Genomic DNA, 23,475 nt, shown 5'->3' on the forward strand with positions numbered 1-23,475 from the left:
ATTAGACCAATCACTAAAAGTGATAAAAATTGACCCTTGAAGCCTCGCTTTTGTGATATCTTTACCAACGCCCCTGGGAAGTGATCAAAATATTACAACATAACTTTGTAAATTTTACATAAGTTGCGAGGCTACAGCTGGTCCCTGTGCCTTTCTAGAGGATAACAAGACGTTTTCGTTGATCGTAGGTATAGCTTTTCACGTACTTTCGACTATCTTCCCGTTTAGAGACGTGCAGTTAGTATTTGACTTTTGAAAGGTGCTTAACTCAAAATATTATCACCAGCGACATTTATTTCATTTGCAGTGCTTGCAACCGTTTGTTGTCGTGCACTGCTTGTAATTTTTGTCGGTGCTTCAGGGGATTCGATATTTGTTCCATAAATTTATAAGATAGATGTTAATTTGCGATCTAAGGACCAATTCTTCGAAGAATTTTTAGCCTATATGTTGATGTTGAAGTCAGATTACAGATTTGGTCTGGTAACTCTAGAAGTCACAGACAGCACGATCTTTCATTCCAGAATACCTGATCCCGATAATTCGGCTGTGAACCTTAACTTCTTAGCCCTTATTATCTTCCTGTGGTTCTTATCTTATCGGTCATTCTACTTCTTTCATGTTTCCTCCTCGGCTCGTAATATCCTCTTCGATGTTAAATCATGCATGCATGTGTATGCAAGCTCGTCGTTCGAACCAGCTGCCTGATCATATATGTATACTAAAAGATGGGTTAGAATTGGCGTCCTTAAAAAAATTTGTTAATTCACTCTTTCGACACCTCATCGCAATAAAACCACAAATTTTGCAGACTCTTAACAGTAATAAATCCTAATGGATAAGTGTGAACTATAATGAAGATTTCATAACTTTTATTTTAGAACTATCTTCTGTAAATACAATGAACACAATTGTAGATCTACCTTCTAGGAGACTCTCTGCTATAGGTCTCTAATGAATAATGAATTATTTTAAAAATTTCTCCTTGTATAGCAAAAAATCAAACAATTGTCCTTATGGTGACAATCCATGATGGTATTGTAAACACAGGTCTAACTCTTATTTCTCTTGTTAAAATCAGCAAGGGTTTAAACACTTGACGATGTATGAAATAAAGAAACCTGTCTACTAAGAGATGCTGATTTTAATAGGCAAATTGTTTTGGTTAGACCTTAAAGAGTGAATATAATTTTTTAATTTATATATGTATGTTTTAGTTGTAAAGAATCAAGAGAGAATTTTCAATAGTTGATCCACAGACTGAGTACTGTCAGCTTCAGGGACATTTTACACTACCCCACAGATTGCTCAAGGCTGTCAGTTTGTGCAAAAGTAAAGAGAAAAGAATGATTTCAAAACAGGTTGCGGGATTATCTTGAATGCCATGTTGTTGCATTAGACACCCACAAAGACAGGGAGATTCAGTTTAAGTGTTCTAGGTGCACCATGAAGTTTATATAAACCTTTAAATTTTGGAGGTTTGCCACACTTTTAAAAAAGCATGGAAGAAAAAAAAAATGCAACAAAAGCATGGAATCACTTATGCTTCTAAGAGCATAGTTCTGTTACTTGTTTACTTGGTATTTCATTATTTGTGACGGGTACTTTGTTTATCTGTTAAGTAACACCCTCATCATAGAGGGAAGTCCAAGTTTTTTTAATTCGGCCAGCTGATATAACTCGTCTTTGAAAACCAAGGGTTAGGTCTCTACTAGAACAGCTGCATCTCTTTTACATTTGTAATGGGTTTTGATAAATGTGTTTTCTGTTTGCATTTAGGGTATACTTCTGTGTTAAAAACCCCAGAAGTCTTGATATTGTTGTTGTGACAGCAGTATGCAGACCATAAAGTGTGTTGTAGTTGGCGATGGAGCAGTGGGAAAAACATGTCTGTTGATTTCCTATACGACAAATAAATTTCCAAGTGAATATGTACCTACGGTAAGTTTCCTTCTCTCACTCAGTAGTGTGGGTGAAAAATTTTTGTTCTGGTTACTCTGTGATGTTCCTTGAAATGTGCTGTCCATGTGATAAGAATTGCTAGATACTTGAGAAAATAGATGTGGACACCTAGTACCACTTTTAAACTCAGTGAGTGATATCTCAAACTCCCTACAATGGGACTAGCTAGGGATCAGATTTTGTTGTCGTACATTGAAGGTTACAGCACCTTGCAGTCAATTATTTTACTTTGAGGAATGACCAAGAAGTGATTTCTCCCAACAATATCAATACTCTAGCCAGTAGACAGGTGCTGAGAAAAAAGAAAAATATCAACTACGGGATACTGTGATATCGCTCAGATTGTGTAAGTATTAGGATTGGTTAATTTAGTAGTCTGCAGTCTACTGTACAAATGAATAAAGGTTGATAGTTTCTAAAGAAACTGTTTGGGGCTGCGTCGGTGGGGGTAACAAAATAATTTGAATATATCAACAAAGTTGAAATAGTAAGTTGGCCATCGCTATGATTATAGAAGCTGACGTTTTGAGCATTAGCCCTTCGTCGGAGCGAATAGAGGAATTGTGGGTTGTGTGTGCTTTTAAAGGCAGAAAAAGGAGCTACGTGATTGGTGGGAACATGGCAATGAGAAAAACACAAATAAATAAGTGGAATGAAAAGCGTTCGTTGATACCTGTGGGATTTAGACTGCCGGTTTGAAAGATGAGCTTTTGTTCAAGAGTTTTATGGCTTTCCTTGCTACCTAAGTTTGCCACTTGTTGCTTAGAATTTCTCACCCTTAAAACTCCCTCTTCCCTCCTTCCCCTCCCTTCTGTCATAATTGTGATCAGGAAGCTATGAATGACCTCTAAGCAATACATCAGAAAATTGTTTTGATGTTAGTGTGTGTAGCCCAGTGACAAACCACTTTTTATCCTTGTTGTGTTGCAGGTGTTTGATAACTATGCAGTCACTGTGATGATTGGTGGAGAGCCATTCACATTAGGGTTGTTTGATACAGCAGGTAAGGTCACTTGTAAGCCTTTTACCCCAACAGTGACCAGCATTTCATTTCTCCATGTAGTATCACTCCAGCTTCAAACATTCATGTTATAAGATTAATGGAAAGGATCACTAGCCCCCAAAGCCTTGATTGTTCAACAGATACTCCTTCTGGCGATCAGAGGAAATTTATGGAGAACAGTGTGGATACCCATATTGATGCAAGGGTGTATCAGGATAAGCCAGATACCCCTGTAAAGAGTTTGTAGAAATTCTTAATCTTTGTAATCGTATCTTACACATTTCTTCTTTTCTACAATTGTCTTTAGGTCAAGAAGATTATGACCGACTGAGACCTCTTTCCTACCCACAGACAGATGTTTTCCTTGTATGTTTTTCTGTAGTGTCACCGTCTTCTTTTGAAAATGTTAAGGAAAAGGTACAACATCTTTACAGCTTAATAATAATTGGTTACTTGTGTAATGTGGAAATGGTGGTGTTTGATTTTGATCAATGCTCAAGTTGAGATTGAAACAATTTGAGTGAAGGCATTAAAAATATATTTTGCTACTCATAACACAAGTGAGAGGTGCAGTAGCCTAATGATTCGAGCACTGGACTCGGGGTTGAAAAGTCCAGGTTCAATGTGTTGTGTTTCTTGGCAAAATTTGTTACCTTGTTTTGCCTCTCTCCACTCAGGAATATGACTAGCATTTGACAAATTTCAGGGAAGTCAGATGGGGGGGTAACCTTGCATTGGACATGGATCCCATCCAGAGGGGAGTAGTAGCACTCCTGCAGCTGTAGTTGCTTCACGCCAAGGAAACTTGAATAAGTCCCAGCAGGATAGCCCACTTGGCTTGACTATAGCCATTTTTAATTCTTTACTTTTAAAATAAGATCTGATAGCAAACTAGAAGATATTTCCTCTTTCTGTAGTGGGTACCTGAGATCACACATCACTGTCCAAAGACTCCTTTTCTTCTTGTTGGTACACAAGTGGACTTGCGGGATGATGCGGGAACAATAGAAAAACTGACCAAGAACAAGCAGAAACCCATAGCTGTTGAGGTTGCAGAGAAGTTGACACGGGAACTAAAAGCTGTTAAGTATGTAGAGTGTTCGGCCCTGACTCAGAAAGGCTTGAAAAATGTCTTTGATGAAGCTATTCTGGCTGCACTAGAGCCTCCAGAACCACCAAAGAAGAAACTTTGCACCTTACTTTAAGAGTTGAATTGAATAGGGACAGACTCAGGAAATTATCTTGACCTTTTTACAACCTCACATCTGTTTTCTCCATAACATTCTTCCTACATTCCCATAGTGCTGGCAAAGAAAATTTGTTTAACAATCAAGAGGTTCTTTAGGTGGTGACCATTTCCTTTATTCTCATGACCTTAACCTGTGATTCAAGTCTGATATTGTGAGGAGAAATTAGATGTTGGTCACTCTTATGGTTAAAGGGTCAACTGTGGTGAGTGACCAAGACAGAATTTCTTTTTACATTATCAAGCAGACAAGCGATGAGTGAAGAAAAATATCGATTTGGAAATTATTTACTGATCCAATACCAAATTCTCCAAACCAACATTATAAGAATTGTATGACAGAGTAAGGAGAATTACTTGTTAGATCTTGGGAGCAAAAGGGTCAAGAGATATTCTCCTGCCTGGCGTCTAATCGGCACACTGAAAATCTATTTGAAAGTTTAACTGTCAAACTCAGAAAACCTCAACAGCTTGAGCATCAGGATGTTTGTGAAGTAGTATATTTTCTGAGGGAAAGAAAGGAACCAGAGCTAAGGTGGGGAAAAGTGTTAGCAGCAATCGTTTGTTTATTGGGGGGTGTAGTTAGAACAATTTTCAATTGAGTTTTGAAGGATAACGTGCATGGATCTCGCTCGACTTTACCCTATAACAGGTCCATTCTCTCAACCAATCAGATGCGAAACGGAAAACAATGGCAACCTGATGATTGGCATTTTCTTGCACTTCCCTTTGAGTCCTCATTGGCTATTGATAATGTAACCCTTTGTTCTGATTGGTTGCTGGGATCACCATTTCCATTTTTCAACACTCAATTGAAACTTGCCCCATCTTCTATGTGATTTCTTGTCACAGTATAAACCTTAAATTTACCCACAAAATATCTTTGGTACTCAGGTTTTCCAAAGTTTGGTGTAAATTTTTTTGTTTTTTTGATTCAATCTTATTTTCTTTTTATTTCTCTGCAAACTGAGTTGCCTGGCAGCATTAAGAAAGTGAACTCAACATGCAAAAATTTTTTGAAAAGCGGTGGCTATGGCTTTTTGGTTCTTTTGCTGTCCAAGACTGTAGAAAAGAATCAGACTGGGTCAATTTGAAAGTTGTTGACTGGTAATGAAAATGTTTATGATAATGTCCAGTTAAACCAATATTTCTAACAATTTACTATAAGGAATTTTTGTTAAAATATTACAATAGGTAGTACCATAATCAGCATACTAAGCATCTTTTGTAAAATAAAATTTCTTTTTAAATCTTTTGGAACATTTAAAATATATATCAACATTTGGTTTTATTGTTTCTACATATCTTCAGGCAACATGGAGATTTGATATGAACATGCATGTTCTATTTAAACATCTATAATTAAAAACACCTTACAGCAGAGGAAGGTGAAAGTTTATACATTGCTTGATTGCTTTGAGATAATAGAGTAATACGATTTTTAAGGTGTTTTTTTTTTTTTTTCTCACAAGCTCAGATGGAAGGATGGCCATGAATATATCTTGTTTTAGGGGGATATGTAAAAATTTATTTGTACCAAGGCAGGCAGGTGAATTTTGTTAAACAGAACTTTGCAAACCAGTATCCCCTCACTCAATAAAAATGGAGTTATCTTCCCCTCCCTTGTATCTGTGTGAGATTGAAGAGAAAAGTAACTGTGAAATACAGTTTTTGATGTGTAAAACATTGGAAAAGAAAAAGCAGGAAAAAAATTAGACAATTAAAAAGAATACTGATATCTAAAATTAAGTTTCAAAATACAAATCATTCAATTTATTAACCACAAAAAGTATACAAATGTTTAAAATAGGTATTTTACATTTTGTATGATAACATAATGTAGTTTTATTTACTTAAGAGGACAGCGATGTTATTGGATGAGAAATTTTTCAAAAATAAAAGTGAAATATCAGAGAGAGTAAGTTATTAGATTTTTAAATATTTTTTCTCCAGGCTACAGGTGCACTCTTAATGTACTCGTCTCTTTGGAAGTCAAAAGTAAATAAATAAAAAAATCATTGCATGATAATGCACCTGTGAAATTCCCCCTTATGCTTTGTTATTGAAGAATTGCTAGTCATAGATAACGAGTAAAGGAAATCTAATCAGAGAATTGTTTTTCAACAAGTGAACATCCTGTTGGTGTTAAGGAAGTTGGCACTGCTCTTTTGTCCTCCTGTCAATTTTAGTGCACACATTGGAAATTAAAGGTTTCATACTAGGAAATGTCTTTAATCTATTATTTATTTTTTTTGGTTCATTTCAAATTTACTTTTATACATGGAAATCACAGAATGAATCTGACGAAGTTGTGAGAAAATATAAAATGGTTCAAGGAATTGGCAGGAAGGTTCGATTTAAAACAGTTAAGTTTCCTGGATATGGTCAATTCGCCAAAATTGTATTTGATTGTCCATATCCAGCAATACTCTGGGTATCCAGAGGAAAAATTGCCCTCCTGATCTTAAAGATTTGAAAAGCTTCGACTAAACTATACCTTCAGCATGAGCGGAAGATGAATTTTTCCATGGTCCATGAATTGTAGCAGGCCAGAGGCGCCTTCTAGACGACTTTCTGTGCAAAACTATGGCAAAGTGCTGTGAAGTGCCACGTCTGCAAAGAAACGACACTTTGTGTTGTGTCACTACGCGGTATGATTATTCAAACATATCGTAAGGGATAACTCGTAGGAAACTAGTGGCTCGTGTCTATTCGCAGTTAAACAAACGGAAGTGAAGATGATCTGATGAACGCAACTTATTCCCATTTTATATTTTAGGGTAAATTTGGAAGTTGCGACATAAATTCATAACGAATGTTTTCATTGGACAGTTACGAGGCTTAGAGCCAAGCCAAATAACGACTGACCAATCATATCATACGATTAAAATTCACTGCGTAGCCTCGTTTCTGCGTGTCAGTGCTTCTCGAGGGCTCCCTATCAATTCGTCAACCAACGCCCCTGGAAAGCCGGACATCTCATTGCAAAATTGGAATTCATGGCATAAGCGGTTGTTAAAACAGTTGTGAAGCGCTTCTCTTGTCAAGTTTTTAGGGACATCTAAACCGTTGAAACTCGATTACCGGTTAGTATTATCCCTCTTGTGTGCTTCCACCGTCTTTATATCTCTTAATTCTGGTCGTGTAATTTCATGCGCTTGGATTTTACTCGTCGAAGTCTGCCATTTTTGGCGACATGTACGGCACCTATGTTTTTCTAATGATCTCATTTTTTCGTGTAGTTTCGAGACATCGATCGACAATAGAAGGTTTTCGAGGATAGAATCGAGGAATAGTTGTGAGGCTAAAGAGCAACAAGCCGTTTTTAGTGTTCAAATAAATTGTTCGTATTTCATTCCATCGTAGTGTTACAAACCCCAACTAGACTCGAAGTTGTGAAAGTTTCATTCATTGTGTTCAAGCTTTGGGTGATCAAAGTTCTATTATGTCCTTGTCATATAGCAGCTTAATAATTTCAGATCATCTTCGACTAACCGTGTCATATCTTAAAAATTTATCCGCAAGTCTCGTAAGGTTTATGATATTCCTCCCAGTTTACTTTGCTCTTACCAATTCAAAACCCATTATTGCAAGACATTGCAAACGTCATACCGGTCTTTGCGGCGTTGAGTGTTAAATTTCCGTGAAATCAAGGTTTGAGTTCTTCACGTTATTGCCTTTACTTCGCATCATTGTAGTTGGTACAAAATATGTCGAGGCAAGAAAGTAAATTTGTTGACGTTTCGTTTGTTATGCAAAGTCCTTACTTATCGTATCCAATTTACTTTCAGGAATTCCACTGCAGCGGAAAACCCATCAGCGTACAAAATTTTGTAGACCGGCATAATGCAAACTATAAAGTGTGTAGTAGTTGGCGATGGAGCAGTGGGAAAAACATGTTTATTGATTTCCTATACGACAAATAAATTTCCAAGTGAATATGTACCCACGGTAAGTTTACAGTTGAAATTACCTTTTCACCCATGCAATCAACTTTGCCAAGCGCCTTCTTGTCGGTACCATTATTTTGATAGGTGAAGCTTTTAAAGTGCCGACTTTTCATAGCTGGTGTACATATTAACTTTAATATCAACATGCTACATTTTAACAAATTTTTAGTACGGCGCCAATGCATGGCGAGTGTATTTGTAACTTTCTCAAATGAATATATTGAGCATATTTCCCCCCTTTTACTTCAAACATTGAACGATCAAACTTGCATATTAGAATTTTATGCTTATTTGGTTATTTACACAAACGAATTTTTTCATTAGTCTAAAAGGGAAAGCCGTAAAAATGTCTTTGAAATTTTCAAATGATAGTGTGTTAGTCATGTTTGTTGCCCGAGGGCCCATCTTTTAATCACGTAGAGTAGAAACTTAATGCGGTGGTCACTTATTAATGAGTGGCTAAAAGCTTAGGAGGATGAAAAACATATCGGTAGCAAATTTCCTGAGAGTGTTCCATATGTTATTGGTAAAACACTGGTACAGTATTTTTCTGTAGGGATTGAAGATCTTTCTATGGACATTTTAATTCAATGTTTGTTTGAATGCGATGACTTGTTTATTATTTGTAGTGTGTTGTTATGGGAAAATGATCGTGGCACGGACTAGCCATAATGTTTTTGGCTCAGTTCTCTAAGCAGGCCATGTGTGTACATTCAGTTGGTGGCTTTTCTTTTGACAAGTCCCGAAATGTGATTAAAATAGCACTTAGAGCATTTCATATTTGGTTCAAGATAAGGGACACGTGTATGCTTTTAAAGCTGTGTTCGTCTCTGCAGTCAAATTATTGGATTAACTGTTTTGCTGAAATCTTTCATGATGTCATTGAAAAACAAAAAGACATTTTTTGACATATCAGAAGTTTCCCTTAATTTTTTCTTGAACAGTCACACTAAATTGGATTTACGAAAGAGTAGAATAATTTTTGTAGGTAACCAGAACTTGGTGTTCATGATATCATTATATGCAAGCTTCTAGTTCCTGTTCTTAAATAAGAATGTTCTCACACCATTGTATAGGTTGCTGAGGATTGTTTGGTTGTTTTCATCTTAGTTCTCCTCACTGAACTTTTTTTATTTTCTTTATCCTTTCATCCATGTTAGACATGTTTCTTCTTTTTACATTGTGAGAAGCTGTGCAAAAAAATGTACAGTTAAATCCAACAATATCATCCAAGCAAGGAGGCCTTCAAAAACTTTTAATCACTTCCACAACATTGAGAACTCTCTTTCAGTAAGATTTAGAAGGAAGTCTTGAAGTAATACTTCACTAGAATTTTTGTTTTGGTTTGGGTCTAATTTAAGTAAATTCTTCACTGGTGAGCAAAGTGCAAGATTTCAGTTTCCTCTTCAAATGTCTCAGTAAGGTGTAATCAGGGCTCGACGCTAACTTTTCAACTTACTAGCCAAGTGGCTAGTGACATCCTAGATGTTATTAGATGTTACGACAATTTCAGTCTGTCCACTAGCCTAGCTGGCTTGTGGAAATTGAAAACCACCAGCCAAAACTGAATTTCTTCTGGTCTGTGGCTAGTGGGCTACCGTTAGTGTGGAGCCCTGGTAATACTAACTTATTGACACCTTGTTTTGGATTTTTCTAGGTGTTTGATAACTATGCTGTAACAGTTATGATTGGTGGTGAGCCATATACATTAGGATTGTTTGATACAGCAGGTCAGTAACTGTGTAGAGTTTTAATCAAGCCACTAATGAGGCAAATGCTTCCTCTATCAAACAGCCAGAATTATGGTCATTTGAGTGATGCAGTGTTGAAACCAAATTTAGTCAAATTGGTAAACCAACTTGATTATTTTTGTGTATTGAGGAGAGTTGTCACTAGATGCCTGTAGGCAGCAGAAACCTGCTGGCTCTCGTACCTTTGTAAATTGGGATCAAAGACAGGAAAAAAGTATTTTGGAACTGATTATAACATCGAAGCCTGGCTGAAAATAACTGCTCAAATATGTCCCAGAATGCTGGAAATCTCTAATTAAAGAGTTTCAAACATTTTCCATGGCACTCTCCCCTTGACCACCTGGAAGGGCAGGTCGCTTTACAACTTACCATGCGATGTAATTCAATACCATGTTGAATTCAATTCAGCCCCCTGCTAAGTTCAAATCATACATTTATTAAATTTTCTAATAATAATCCTGGTTAACCTTGGTTTATGAAGGAGGGACATGTAGTGAATGTGCTCATGTGCTGTAATAAGTGAGTAGGTTTTGCCACCTGTTGTGTTTAGCCACATGCTCTTGGCATCCTGTGGGTTGGATCTGGTAGATCTACTTGAATGTGATTGTTTTAGAGAAGTTGTTTCTTTGTGGTTGACAAAATAATGATTTTTTTATTCACAAAGATTGTATTGCTTAATATAGAAGCACAGACGTGACTGATGGCCACAAGAGATTCTGACAACATCTTATGAGTCTTGATATTAAGTTCTCATTTAGGTTGTTTGATTATTTTGACCTGAAAAAGAAGACAAGTCTCTTCTTTAGTACAGAGCTACTTCTGCTGTTTAACTTTTCCTGCCCACAAGACTGTCCCTCGACAGTTAGAAACAGATCTGATTATGACCTTCAACATATTTAATTTTATATGCAGCTTTAGTAACTTTTTTCTTTTTTTTCCTTAACAGGTCAAGAAGATTATGATAGACTGAGGCCACTATCCTACCCTCAGACAGATGTCTTTCTTGTGTGTTTTTCTGTAGTGTCACCTTCTTCATTCGAAAATGTTAAAGAAAAGGTCAGTCATATTCTTGTGTATAAGGTAGCAGTCTCCTTTTCAGACAATAACTGGTGAAACATACCACCTGCTGTACCTCGTATTATCACCCAAAGTCATTTAGAGTCCTTGAAAAGGTAACAGGTGCAAGGGTAGTGTAAACAGTTTGAAAATTTCTTTTCCAGTTGTGTATCACAAACAGTGATGTTTGTGGAAAGGGATTTACCCAGGGGATAGCTCTGTCAAGCTTTTGTACTTCTAGGCTTTGGACTGGTAGCAGTTTTGTCTCTTTTATTTTATTGGTCTGGTTTTACTATCTCTACATACCAGAAGAATATTTCCCTTTTGAATAGCTAAAGGTCCCAGTGAACTTCTGCTGTTGCCTTTAGGCGCAACAATTTAGTTTTACAAATTGATTATTGACGGAGCAGTGGTGTGAATCTGTCAAGAAGGAAAGCATTCATTAACCTTAAACCCATAGGAATGACTGGCCTTTGATATCTCCTTATAAGGTCACCCTTGAATCAAGTATTTAGGTCACGAGGGTAAAGGAAATGATCAGCAATTTAAGAAGCTCCAAATTGTCAAAGAAAATAATTCTCCTTGTCAGTGCCACAGGACATGTAAAGGGAACAGTGTCAAGAAAAAGAATATTAATGCTAGGTTGTGAAAGGTTTTTGGTCTTAACCTTTAGCTTATTGATGGTTACATTTCTGTTTCAGTGGGTACCAGAAATTACTCATCATTGTCCAAAGACTCCTTTTCTTCTTGTTGGTACACAAGTTGACTTGCGAGATGATGCCGGAACAATAGAAAAATTATCCAAGAACAAGCAGAAACCCATAACAGTTGAAGGTTCTGAAAAGCTATCAAAAGAGCTAAGAGCGGTGAAATATGTGGAGTGCTCTGCATTAACACAAAAAGGCTTGAAAAATGTGTTTGACGAGGCAATCTTAGCTGCCCTAGAACCTCCAGAGCAACCCAAGAAGAAGAAGTGTATTTTACTCTGAGAGAAAAATTGTGAAATTGGGACAGGAAACTTGTTAATGACTTTGATTCAAATGGACAAGATTTTGATTGTCCATTCACAAGAGATAGTGCTTGTTCAGAACTGAAATTCTTGAAGTGTGGATAAAGTGTATTAAACAGAAAAATAGCTGTATAGGGTTCTCCTAGCAAACATATGAGGAAGAATGGGATATGCTTTGTTTGCTAGAACTGTTTAGAGCAATGATGAAAGAGAGGATGACATCTATGGCATGACCTCAATTTTTCACAAGGGCACATTGTTCCTTGAGGGAATCTTTGGTTCAACTTCATTTGAATCTGCTTAACTGTTCATATAATTATATTTTAAGCTGCAGACAAAGAGCATCAACATGCATTGTAATTCTTATTAAGTGAGGAAATAATTTTATGTCGACTTTCAGTTGGAGGGGAATGAAATTAGACAACTAGGGTACTTTGTGAAAACTCTCAAAAGATCCATACTTGTGCTGTATGTTCTTAAACAATTTACAAATAGAAAGAATTTGCAGAATTTCTGGCAAGGGAGAGTTAACTTGACATCTCTGTCAAGTACAGTGATTGTTACCTTCTGGTCAGTAGTTAGTTATTGTTCATAAATAACCCAATATGACTAATTTCTCCCACCTTTTCCCCAGTATAGTGCAATTTTCTGTTGAGTATTGAAAGGTAATCCAAATATTGTTCTGCTTTAAAAACTGGGCTTGAAAACTTGCCCCACCTTCTTAGGCAGTCAAGCCAAGACCAATTTACTACTTCTTTTGCTTTGAGTTTTCACTGGCTTGGTACGATGTCAATCTTCCTTATGATATGCCGCTGTGATTGCTTTGGTTTTGATTTCATGGCACTTAGTGGATATGTTCCATTTTGAGTAAAGAAATTGTGCTGTTTACATTGTTGGCTTGCTAGAGAGGAGATCCTCTTTTGAAATAACAAAATTCATGCTGCACTTTTGGAATTATTTGTGGAAAGTTTTATAAGTAATTGTCAAATACCTCATCCAAATTTCCAGCTTGCTGCAACTAGTGCAATATAGTTTGGTTAACCTGGTTGATTTAACAATCATCAGCTATGCATCCTCTTAGAGAGAGTGGTGTAGAATCTGCAGCAACTGTAATTTGTTTTGTTAGAATTGCTTCAAAGATTCTTATTATATGAAGAAAGCTTAACTTCCTTGTATTGCATACTTTTCTTTCTCCTTGAGGTCTGCATGTGTAACTCAACTACTATAAGAAGAAATTTGTCTTACACAAACAGGTTGTCTTGTTTTAATTTATTGTCTCTGTTCAGAATCTGGCCATAAATTATGTGGATTGGATGCATTTTCTATCACCAAGAAAGATATATCTCATTTGAGGATGAATGTGTGTTTAGTCTATTATGGTGAATTACCATTTCAGTTATCACTTTATACCTAATGTGAGCATTCAAATCTCCATGGTGTTCCCTTTACAGTGCCCAAGGTACCAACAAGCAAAATTTATTTTGACAGTTGGGTTTCTTAAATTGGAGATCATCTCTCTCATTCACATAACCTAACTTTTGATTCAGGGGTGGTAGTGTAAGGATACGTTAGAAGCTGGACACTGTCAAAGGGTTAATGGATTAGTGAAAGTTTGCTGGTCACAACCACCTCAATTCCATGCTTCTACTGGCCTTTTTAATTTCTTGTTTGTGCCATTCCGCCTAACGGAATTTCGAAAAAAATTGTACCATTTGCACTTAATATGGTTAGACCTGACCGATGGATTAACATTGGAATACATGGTTTTGTCTTGTCTCAAATTTGATTGTGGTAACATTACATAAACACTGTTGACCCAATAGAAGAAAGGAATTTTCATTGCTACTCTGGAGGAAGATAGAAATGATAATGTGAATGGAATTAAGAATGGTTTCAGGAAGGCACTTGACTCTTCAAAAAAGCGTTTGACTAACGACCTTTTTAATAAATAATATATAGATTTAGCCAAGCCTAAAGGTGGAGCTCCCAAGTTCCTAATATTAATGATAACACGAAAGATGTGCATTTGCCAAGACTCGCCAGAGACACCCCTCCCTTCGTTTTGATAGTCTCCCCTACCCTACCCGTGCAATCTGAAGGCACGTACGTACGCTCGGTCAGTCACGTGACAACCAAACGAAAAGAGGTTGACCATCTTCCATGGGTATGGAGCTCTGCCCCACGCGTGGGAGCCCCGCTAAAATTGTACTCTGATAGAGGAAGTAAATGAAAATAGTTGAAAGGTTGAACACCAGCAGCAGTAATTGCTGAAGTAGACATTTGCTGGAAAAGGTGTAGTGTCCAGTCTCTGGGGTCGCTGTAGTGATGCATAAAATTTGAGGGTTATTGATGGCTGGTGAAAGAGGTTTATTCCAAGAAGATGACCCAGCGCTCTGGGTGAAGTAATGTATACGGGAATGGTAGTGTGGTAGACTCGGCAGGAAAGCATGACATGGAGCATACGGATCTTCAGCCTGAGTCTTTATATAACAGAGAAAAAGCGATGCTTTAAGTTGGGCGCATTTTCAGTCATTTGCTTGACCGCAGGGAGACTAGGGCACTGGCGCTAATAAAGGCTGAAGAGACTCGTGGGAACAATGACAAAGCAACTTACGCTCATGCGCAGTGATAGATTTTCCGCCATATTGAAGATTGTGAAGGCAGTTTGTGACGAAAATGCCGGATTATTTGGGAAAAGATCAAAGGAAAACCAAGAATGATGATGACAAAGAGGAAAAACCGATTCAAGGTACGGATTCAATTGTACAATGATACATTAGATGAAGGGCATCAAGAAAGAAGTGTATTTCAAACAACGTATAAACTTCTTTTTGTCGTTCTTTTCTTCAGCGCTCGATGAAGGGGATATCGAAATTCTAAAGACTTATGTAAGTTTTACAGCTGGTTTCTTTTTTGAATGAATTCTGCAGGTGCAACTTTAATTTAATCTGATTCACGAAAACGCGATTTATTCCAAGAGGCCGTAAAGTTTGAGTTGAGATGTTGGCATGTGACCTTACATAGAATTAGAGTGAAAATTACCTTGGTCATTGAGAAAACAGAGATAGGGGTAATAACCCAATGAATTATTAGAACCCCTGAAATCTCAAGAGGTTTGTTAAATTCATTTTCCCCTCGTATGCTAAAGAATTCTGTGCTGTGGTGATTTGACAAGATTTGACAGCAATTAACACTCGACTCCCTGGAATTTTATGCAAGTTAGGCTATGAATTGGAAATGTGTCCCACATAACACTAATATTGAAGATATATAGAGGGAAATAACAAAGAATTGTGGAGATTTTTTATCCAATTTGAGACCCCATTAATGGTGATTTCCTCCCCAAACCCTCTATTAACCAGTTTGATGTTCCACCCATGCCAACAAAGAATGAGAAAGGAAAGGGGAAAAAACACTCTGAGATTTGGTTAATTAAATGCTGTGAAATAATTTATCTTCAACTTATTTTCTTTTAAAGGGTGCTGGATTATACAGCAGGTCAATAAAAAAGGTAGAAGAGGGTATACAAGGAACCCTAAAGAAAGTCAATGAACTAACAGGTAAAGCTAATTACAAGAGTTAAGTCCAGAATTAAGCAGTAGTCCCAGTGAGTGTATTTGGTACTGTTATTTCAGTATCATGAATATCATTCCTTTCTACTCTGTTTATCAGCTTTGTGATGAAGAAGGGAGTGGGAAAGACCAATTAAACCAGTCTATACACTTAAACCTCCCAAATAATTCAAAGCAACATATGGCAAGTAGTCTGCAGCCTTTCTCTTCATCTAGCAAATTGGGAAAGCCACAAAACTCTGCAACAGAAAATTTGTTTTTTATATCAGCACTCTAAATGCAGACTAACTTTTTCTTACGTTTTTCATGTTATGTTCCTACCAATAGCATAGCTCCATTCTTCCTTCCACCCATAACTCCTCTTCATACTCTGATGAAGGGCTATAGGAATTCTTTACAGAGGCCAATTCACATTATTAACACAGTTGACAAAACCAAATTGACTTTGAACTAGATTTGTTCACAGGAAAGATTCTCAGTTAGTGAAATAATGCTGGCTTGTTTGGTCCATGTATTGTGTAATTTAATAGTGTTGATTCATTTTTGGATGGAACAAGGTGTTTGTGGACCATGCAGTTTTATTCAGTGATGTTATTTTTTTTTTATAAGGGTTTGGTGTGTTGATGAAATACTAGCCTAATATGTAGTTATCCATGTTGCACAGGTATCAAAGAATCTGATACTGGCCTTGCCCCTCCTGCTTTGTGGGATTTGGCAGCAGATAAACAAACTCTTCAAGGAGAACAACCCTTGCAGGTACATTATATTACCTGAAAGCTGTAATTCAAATTTTAAAGGAATCACAGTTTGCTCCTTTCATGTGTGCAATGATTAAGAACCAAGCAATTAAACAACAGAAGATTCTAGGTGTGTCTAGCAGATGTTCAGTTATTCTTGTCTTCAGATCTGCTTCTCTTTTCAGTCAAACCTCAATTATCCAGATTTCTCGATTATCAGGACTTTTTCCCTGGTCCCAATTTTGTCATGAATATTTTTTAGTCATAATCTAGATCCCCAGCCATATTTTTACAACTACAGTGTTGAGTGAGGTCCAGGTGAGTTTACTTTACTTTCAAAAAGCGAAAGTAGTGCTTGCATACATCGCAACCAATGAAGTGCATTCAAATGAGTTCTTGTTGGCTTAGAGTTCTATTGACCTCATTTGGTGTGGTACACAAGATAAACAAGCTACTCAGCGTTGCAAATGTTTATTCATGATCATCATGTCCTTGAAGTATAAGTGATCTGTTCTTTAATACAAACTGATTTCATCATTTTAGGCCAATATAAAAGCATTTTTTGTTAATTATAATTGTTAATAAATGTACACATGTATAGAGGTGTTCACAACAGACAGTGAAGGTGTAGATAAGATTTTTTTCAAAATGATTTGTAAATGTTTTGTTTCATAATTAAATGTCACTTTCTTAATTTAATCAGTTGTTGTTTCTCGTTAATATTCACATTTTCGATTATCTGGACCCTTAATCATTGTGACTATTTCATCTAGTCCCAGCAAGCCAGGATAATTGAGGTTCAACTGTACCATGCATCCCACCTGATTATGTTATAAAGGACAAATTTTTTTGTAGTGAGATACTTTTTAACATATTAATGTGTTTCAAGCAATTTGTTTTCTTCAAAGCAGCTCTTGTGGTTAAACATCTCTTTCTAAATGTTTTTATATCTGTACTTATAATTAATGTTCTGTCTGATCAGGTGGCAAGATGTACAAAGATAATCAATGCAGATACAGATGATGCTAAATATGTGATCAATGTCAAACAGTTTGCCAAGTTTGTAGTTGATCTTGGTGATCAAGTTGCTCCGACAGATATTGAAGAGGGAATGAGAGTTGGGTATGAATATTAAAAACAATTGATTGATGTGTATAGCTGTCAAAATTGACTCAAATAGAATCATTTATTTAGACTCAGGCAGGCCTCTATCCTACTTAAAGTAAAGCATTACTAAATCTGGCAACACAAATTCCTTCCTTTTGATCTACTCTTTGCAAGCTTGTGTTTTCAGTATATTTTGAGATTTTTAAAGTGGATGATCTTTGCAAATGTAGTTCTGATTAAATCTTGCAAATGAATTTCCCAAATGGTCTTTATGAGGAACTTTCATTTTTTTAAGAAAATTGAGCTGTGTTTCCTTAAGCTGGAAGACCCAGTGGTGCACTGAACTCTGGGTTAAGAGGTCCTGGTTCAAGATCTGGGTGCATTGTTGTGTTGTGGTCTTTGTCAAAGTGTGTAACTCGTACTGTCCCCTCTCCATTCAGGAGTGTAAATGGGTACTGGCAAGTTGTCAGGGAAGCCTGATGAATTGCTGGAAGCAATCTCACAATGGAGAGGTATCCAATCCAAGGGGGAGTAGCATTACTCCTTGTTGCTTCATGCCAAAAAAAAACCATGATAAGGGTTAGAGTTAGGATTAGGGCATCAAGTACAAACTTAGCCTATGTTTTCCCTAAGTGTTATGGTTACTTTTATTTCAGAGTTGACAGAAACAAGTACCAAATTCATATACCTCTACCACCAAAGATTGACCCAACAGTGACTATGATGCAGGTAATACCACTATACCCTTGCTTCTCAAAACATGAATAAATTTTACTAAGCAGATACTTAGTGTGGCAGACACTAACCTCAGGGCATTACTATTTGTTCTGCTTCATAGGTTGAAGAGAAGCCAGATGTGACTTACTCAGATGTGGGAGGGTGTAAAGAACAGATTGAAAAGCTTAGGGAAGTGGTAGAAACTCCACTTCTACATGTAAGAGATTTTATTGCTTTGTCCACGTGCACTGATATACATTACATCCTAGTTTCAGCAGTTTGAGCTGGCCTCTTAATATACACAGCTCTCTCAGGTGTGAAAAGCTATGAGAGGTTGTGGACACTCCATTTCTACTTTTGCCTATAGAGGGGCTACCTGCTGGAATACACTCTCCAAAGACCTTAACCATTAATGGCCGCAGCTTCTGTGGAAAACTGTGTTTTGAAGCTAGTCGAGCAGATTTCGGGTCACTGTTGTGGTTTTAAAAGCTCAAACTTACCAAAAACCCCTTGACAGCTCGTACACTCAACGGCCTTTCAATCCAAATGCAAAATGGCGGCCTGGAAATCTCGGGCACGCGCAGAAAGCAAAACTTCGAGATAGCTTTTGGGTTGAAAAGTAATGCCCCACTTACGACTTTTACTTTTCTCTCTTTCTCCTGCCCTTTTTTCCCCTCTCCTTGCCTGAAGTTTCTCCTCACTTGCTGGAAATTTAGTAGGCTTCATTTTGGTGTAGAGATTTCTCAGAAACTACTCATTATTTTCAAACCACATGCTCAGAAAGGTAGGTGGGTAATGGAACAAGATTTTCGTCCAGATTTTCAGGTCAAAGTTACATGTTTTTTTTGCTATTTCTCCAATCTCCTTCACTCATTTGCGCTCATTCTGGTATCGTTTGTAAGATATTTTCAACCTGTTCAAGTACATGCTCAAATTCATGCTCCAGGGTTAAAAGTGATGATGTCACAAGGCGTAGAAAGGGTGTGGGTCCCCATGGGCGCATATGGGAGCACTGGACGTCAATAGGTTAAAGTAGTGAACTCTGGTACTTTTAAGAAGAGACTTGTAAATATGCTTTTAACGTAAAATTGATTTATCTTTATTTCCCTTGTAGTTAATTTCATTAGTTATTACATTTCATTCCTATGTCTTATCTTGTAATTTTAGTATATTGTGGCCAAAAAGCTCTGTAAAGGGAGCTTCAATAAATGTATGTATGTATGTACTTGTAGGAGGTGTTATTTATTTGTCCACATGCATTGATATACTTTACACCTACTTCTAGCAATGTGAGCTGACATATTAATACATACAGCTCTCTCAGGTGTGACAGTTACCATTGCAATAGGGAAAACTTTGGGGTTTGTAAATCTTTAGCAACAGTCACCAATACATGTATGTTGAACTATGTTCAGCTGCGAGCTCTAAACCATGCAGGGTTGCTCGAACTGTACTACACCATCTTCTGGAGACAAAGATTTTATTTCTGGCAACCATTCTTTGATCTAGTATGTACATGTAGGCTGCTGAATGGTGTCTGTGGATAAATTTGAGCTTGGAGCCCTAACTCAGGTTTCTTTCCTTTTTTGGCTGTTTTTTCTTTATTTAACTAATGCATTTTTTTTTTTTTTCATCAGCCTGAACGGTTTGTTAATCTAGGTATCGAACCACCAAAAGGCGTTCTCTTGTTCGGTCCTCCTGGAACAGGGAAGACACTGTGTGCTAGAGCTGTCGCAAACAGGACTGATGCTTGTTTCATCAGAGTAATTGGATCAGAGCTGGTTCAGAAATATGTTGGAGAGGTTTGTGATTATCTCAATAAATCTTTTGAGGATGCAAGCTTTTGGACACATTTTCTTGTTTTCTTAAATTTGTAGTTGTCCCTATCTTTGCGTAAAGGTTGTTGTTATGTTCTGTAGGGAGCGAGAATGGTCCGTGAGCTGTTTGAAATGGCAAGAACTAAGAAAGCGTGCATTATTTTCTTTGATGAAATTGATGCTATAGGAGGTAATTTTTGTTATTTCTTTTTAACTAACTTACAATTTACTTTGAGGGTAAAGTAATATTTGCCTCTTAATGTCAGAAAGACAACGTTTTTTTTTTTAAAGTGAAGACATAATAAGGAAATCCCTATCTACCAGATGTGTAACTGAATTCACTCACAAGAGTGTTTGTGGATCAGTACTTTGATTCTCTTTTGGATGACAAAATTACCAATGTTCGGATGTAACAAAAACATTTTCAAGGTTATTTGGTAGAAAAAAGGAATTGTTGTCCTTGTTGATAATTAGCATTTTGAAGGTTGTGCAGTAAATTGCAGAGGTAGCATTTTTTCATGTAAATTTTTGTTGTTGTTAGTGTATCAAAAGGGTTATCAGTTTTTGGCAGTGTCCTTTACCTATTCCTTGTTTTCCACCTTGCTTTGATCATTTTGCATAATTTGAATTCCTTTTTTGCAAGGAACTCGTTTTGATGATGGTGCTGGTGGTGATAACGAAGTTCAGCGAACAATGTTGGAGCTTATAAACCAGCTGGATGGATTTGATCCCAGAGGAAACATCAAAGTTCTCATGGCAACAAATCGGTAATTATGAGAATTCACTCATATTTGCAAACCCTTCTGAGTTTAGCTCCAGAGTTGGTTAGTTACAGTCAGGTATTCAATATGTTTTGAAAACAGTTATTTATTTCTTTCCAGACCTGACACACTCGATCCCGCCCTAACCAGACCAGGAAGACTGGATAGAAAAATAGAGTTTAGTCTTCCAGATTTAGAGGTACATTTACTTATTTTAATTTTATGTGTTCTCCCATATTTTAAGCAGAACGGACAGAATAAGTTCTTTTAAACCAGTAGAGCAATCCTTTTACCCGTTGAGTTTATTTAAGAATCCCAAGCGATTCAAGTGAGCATTAAGAGGAACCACAAGAAGTAAGTCTCACTAGTTATCGCTTGTAAAGGATACCACTCTATTTTTATTTTGCCAAACTGACGTGTGTCTATGTTATAGGAGACTGGAAACAAATCCTGTTTGCTCCTTACATGCTGTGCTTTTTTTCCCAGAAACCCTTGAGACTATGATAAGAGTGTCTGGAATAGAATTGGAGCATTTTTGGTAAACCACGTGAATTTTTTTTTTCTTCAGGGACGAGCTCACATATTCAAAATTCACGCCCGATCTATGAGTGTGGAGCGTGACATTCGGTATGAATTACTGGCAAGACTGTGCCCCAACACCACAGGTTGGTAATATTTTAATGTTATGAGCTTATTGCAAGACGAGTTCTGGGTAGATTTCCACCTATTGATGAGTCATATATTAAGCCTTTGATCACTTTGTTGTCTGATTTCCAGGTGCTGAAATTCGTAGCGTTTGTACAGAAGCAGGCATGTTTGCGATTCGTTCGAGGAGAAAAGTACGTAAGAATGCTAAACTTTAGGTGTAGTCACCGTTTCTATGAGCTTGCTCTATTTTCATTCTAAGTTTTTTTTCAACCGACTAAATACCAGGCTCGATTTCCGCCGCACTCTCGGGTCCGGTCTTTTTCGTTTTGGTTAGGGGAGGAGCGCGGGCTCTGGTTCCCGAACAGCGGCTGGTAATCGAGCCTAACTAAATACGGGCTAGTGCTTAACCATTTACAACCTAACATCAGTACGCATACTCTCCAAACTGTTCTCCATGCATTTCCTTAAGTGCTGACAAAGAGTTTTTATCTTTGGTGGTCATTTCCTTTATTCTCCCGACCTCAATGTTTGATTTAGGTGGGACATCGTAGCGAGAAATTAGATATATGAACTTCATATATTCATCGTATTTGATTTATCACCACGGGTTTATTACGAATCAACTTAACGGCCTGCTCCCAGTTGGCTTGTTAGCTCAATTGGTAGAGCGCTGCACTAGTATCGCAGAGGTCAGTGGTTCGAATCCCGTACAGGCCTGATTTTTTTCAGGTCTGATTTTCGCTATTGCATAAATAGCGCTATCTACTGCGAGGACCGTGCATCATACGTATGAGAAATAAGATGTTGGTCAATTTTACGAGTAAAGGGTTCATCGTAGCATATCGTACCTCCAACGACTCGGTCAAGGAGATAAAATGAAGGGATATAGGCAAGATTTGTATTGACATTTTTTTTTTATGTTGACAGGTTGCTACAGAAAAAGATTTCCTCGAGGCAGTGAATAAAGTCATCAAGGCTTACGCCAAGTTCAGTGCCACTCCGCGCTACATGACTTATAATTAGAAAAGAAGAAAACTTTGAAGAAGCAAACGGATAACTTTTGCACCATTGTTAGTTGGTAGTGAAGATATCAGCCGATTTCTCTCCACCTAGTGGAGCATTTTTACAAACTGAACCTCATGTGGAGCTGTGTAAAATGTGTGTTTTGTAGGAAGGAGCTAGGAGAATTGTATATGTGACGCTCACTGTATGTGTTGGTAAATAAAGTGGAAGCAAACTTTATAAGAAATATCTTGGTGACATTACATCGTGATGGGAAATCGATAGGCTGCTAACCCAGAATTCAAATCTCTACTAACTACCATCAAATTGCGAAATTTTGTTATTATACATGTACCGAAAGTTTAAGGTGGTTTTGTCTGTCATGACCCAAACAGGAACTCTAAACTACTATTGGCCTTGATTCGGTAACGAAGTGGGCTTTAAACGTAGCATTGTTTCATGTATGTAAACCGTTGCCCGGAATAAGAAAGGAAGTGTGTGAGCTACTGCTGAAGTAAAAAAAAAACTCGGGCTCCTGTTTTTTGACGGCATGGGCAAGTTTGTACCTACTGAAGATGACAAAAAACGAGAAAAAAGAATCGCGAACACCGCTGCCAAGAAAACTTGAATTTCGATTGGTGTAATTCAAACAAAATTATAAGATCCTCTCTGAAGAGAGACCGTAGTTTCTCCCTGATGAGACTGCACTCTTGGACTGGAAAAAAAAGACGAGAAAAAAAAGAATATAGTCGCGCAGGAAAACAAAGAAAGAAGTAAATCTTTTTTCGATAATCAGCAGCATTTGTCAAAAAAAGATGTAAAACGAAAGCGGAAATTTAAATTCAAGCAAGGACTTTCTTAAGCCCAGAATGTTCACAAGCGAGACGTTTGTTTGCTGGTCTCTATAATAGAATGTTTCTTTTTTTCTAAAATTTCGTGAAAAAATTGCATCCTTTGCAGGGGTAAGTTTCGAAAGAAACTGTGTTGTTGTCAGTGGTGGGCTATTGAAAGATAATTTGGCCACGGAACAGAGATTATAATTTACCAGAGATGACCAATGTCATCAGAAGGGTGTTCTCGTGCAAGTCTCGCGATCCGATGATCCGACATTCCACAAGAAATCGAAGTCCACAGTTA

At 37.2% G+C, this 23,475-nt stretch overlaps 3 protein-coding genes and 1 long non-coding RNA gene across 5 annotated transcripts; 3 read left to right on the forward strand and 1 right to left on the reverse strand.

Moving 5' to 3' along the window:
* The first annotated feature begins 52 nt into the window (after window positions 1-52).
* LOC111332769 (cell division control protein 42 homolog) lies at window positions 53-6,123 on the forward strand. Of its 2 annotated transcripts, none has more exons than XM_022938199.2 (5): window positions 53-188; window positions 1,780-1,941; window positions 2,893-2,965; window positions 3,273-3,382; window positions 3,883-6,123. In XM_022938199.2, the coding sequence occupies exons 2-5, from the start codon at window positions 1,837-1,839 to the stop codon at window positions 4,168-4,170; spliced, it is 576 nt and encodes a 191-aa protein (XP_022793934.2). In that variant the 5' UTR covers window positions 53-188; window positions 1,780-1,836; the 3' UTR covers window positions 4,171-6,123. The 2 variants fall into 2 exon arrangements, with proteins under 2 accessions (XP_022793934.2, XP_022793935.2); XM_022938200.2 differs by having other exon boundaries at window positions 55-184.
* On the reverse strand, window positions 5,945-7,996 carry LOC148725027 (uncharacterized). Its single transcript, XR_015990423.1, has 2 exons — window positions 7,782-7,996; window positions 5,945-6,824 (listed from the first exon to the last, which is right to left on the reverse strand). It is a non-coding gene; the product is annotated as an uncharacterized LOC148725027 (long non-coding RNA).
* Window positions 7,136-13,227, forward strand: LOC111332770 (cell division control protein 42 homolog). Its single transcript, XM_022938201.2, has 5 exons — window positions 7,136-7,297; window positions 8,003-8,162; window positions 9,819-9,891; window positions 10,859-10,968; window positions 11,670-13,227. The coding sequence occupies exons 2-5, from the start codon at window positions 8,058-8,060 to the stop codon at window positions 11,955-11,957; spliced, it is 576 nt and encodes a 191-aa protein (XP_022793936.1). The 5' UTR covers window positions 7,136-7,297; window positions 8,003-8,057; the 3' UTR covers window positions 11,958-13,227.
* Window positions 13,228-14,572: 1,345 nt separating this feature from the next.
* LOC111332771 (26S proteasome regulatory subunit 7) lies at window positions 14,573-22,585 on the forward strand. Its single transcript, XM_022938203.2, has 14 exons — window positions 14,573-14,726; window positions 14,828-14,865; window positions 15,456-15,537; window positions 16,214-16,305; window positions 17,269-17,408; window positions 18,050-18,122; window positions 18,232-18,327; window positions 19,748-19,912; window positions 20,030-20,117; window positions 20,571-20,694; window positions 20,809-20,887; window positions 21,257-21,353; window positions 21,466-21,527; window positions 22,264-22,585. The coding sequence occupies exons 1-14, from the start codon at window positions 14,654-14,656 to the stop codon at window positions 22,357-22,359; spliced, it is 1,305 nt and encodes a 434-aa protein (XP_022793938.2). The 5' UTR covers window positions 14,573-14,653; the 3' UTR covers window positions 22,360-22,585.
* The last annotated feature ends 890 nt before the right edge of the window (window positions 22,586-23,475 follow it).

Source organism: Stylophora pistillata, chromosome 8 (assembly GCF_964205215.1).
Source record: "Stylophora pistillata chromosome 8, jaStyPist1.2, whole genome shotgun sequence".
In the NCBI taxonomy this organism is placed as follows: Eukaryota; Metazoa; Cnidaria; class Anthozoa; order Scleractinia; family Pocilloporidae; genus Stylophora; species Stylophora pistillata.

Coding starts and splice junctions, on each gene's coding strand:
- LOC111332770 (XM_022938201.2), top strand. CDS start 8,058: ATGCAAACTATAAAGTGTGTAGTAGTTGGCGATGGAGCAGTGGGAAAA. Junction 8,163..9,818: donor CAAGTGAATATGTACCCACG/GTAAGTTTACAG, acceptor GGATTTTTCTAG/GTGTTTGATAACTATGCTGT. Junction 9,892..10,858: donor AGGATTGTTTGATACAGCAG/GTCAGTAACTGT, acceptor TTTCCTTAACAG/GTCAAGAAGATTATGATAGA.
- LOC111332769 (XM_022938199.2), top strand. CDS start 1,837: ATGCAGACCATAAAGTGTGTTGTAGTTGGCGATGGAGCAGTGGGAAAA. Junction 1,942..2,892: donor CAAGTGAATATGTACCTACG/GTAAGTTTCCTT, acceptor GTTGTGTTGCAG/GTGTTTGATAACTATGCAGT. Junction 2,966..3,272: donor AGGGTTGTTTGATACAGCAG/GTAAGGTCACTT, acceptor AATTGTCTTTAG/GTCAAGAAGATTATGACCGA.
- LOC111332771 (XM_022938203.2), top strand. CDS start 14,654: ATGCCGGATTATTTGGGAAAAGATCAAAGGAAAACCAAGAATGATGAT. Junction 14,727..14,827: donor AGAGGAAAAACCGATTCAAG/GTACGGATTCAA, acceptor TCTTTTCTTCAG/CGCTCGATGAAGGGGATATC. Junction 19,913..20,029: donor TTCAGAAATATGTTGGAGAG/GTTTGTGATTAT, acceptor TATGTTCTGTAG/GGAGCGAGAATGGTCCGTGA.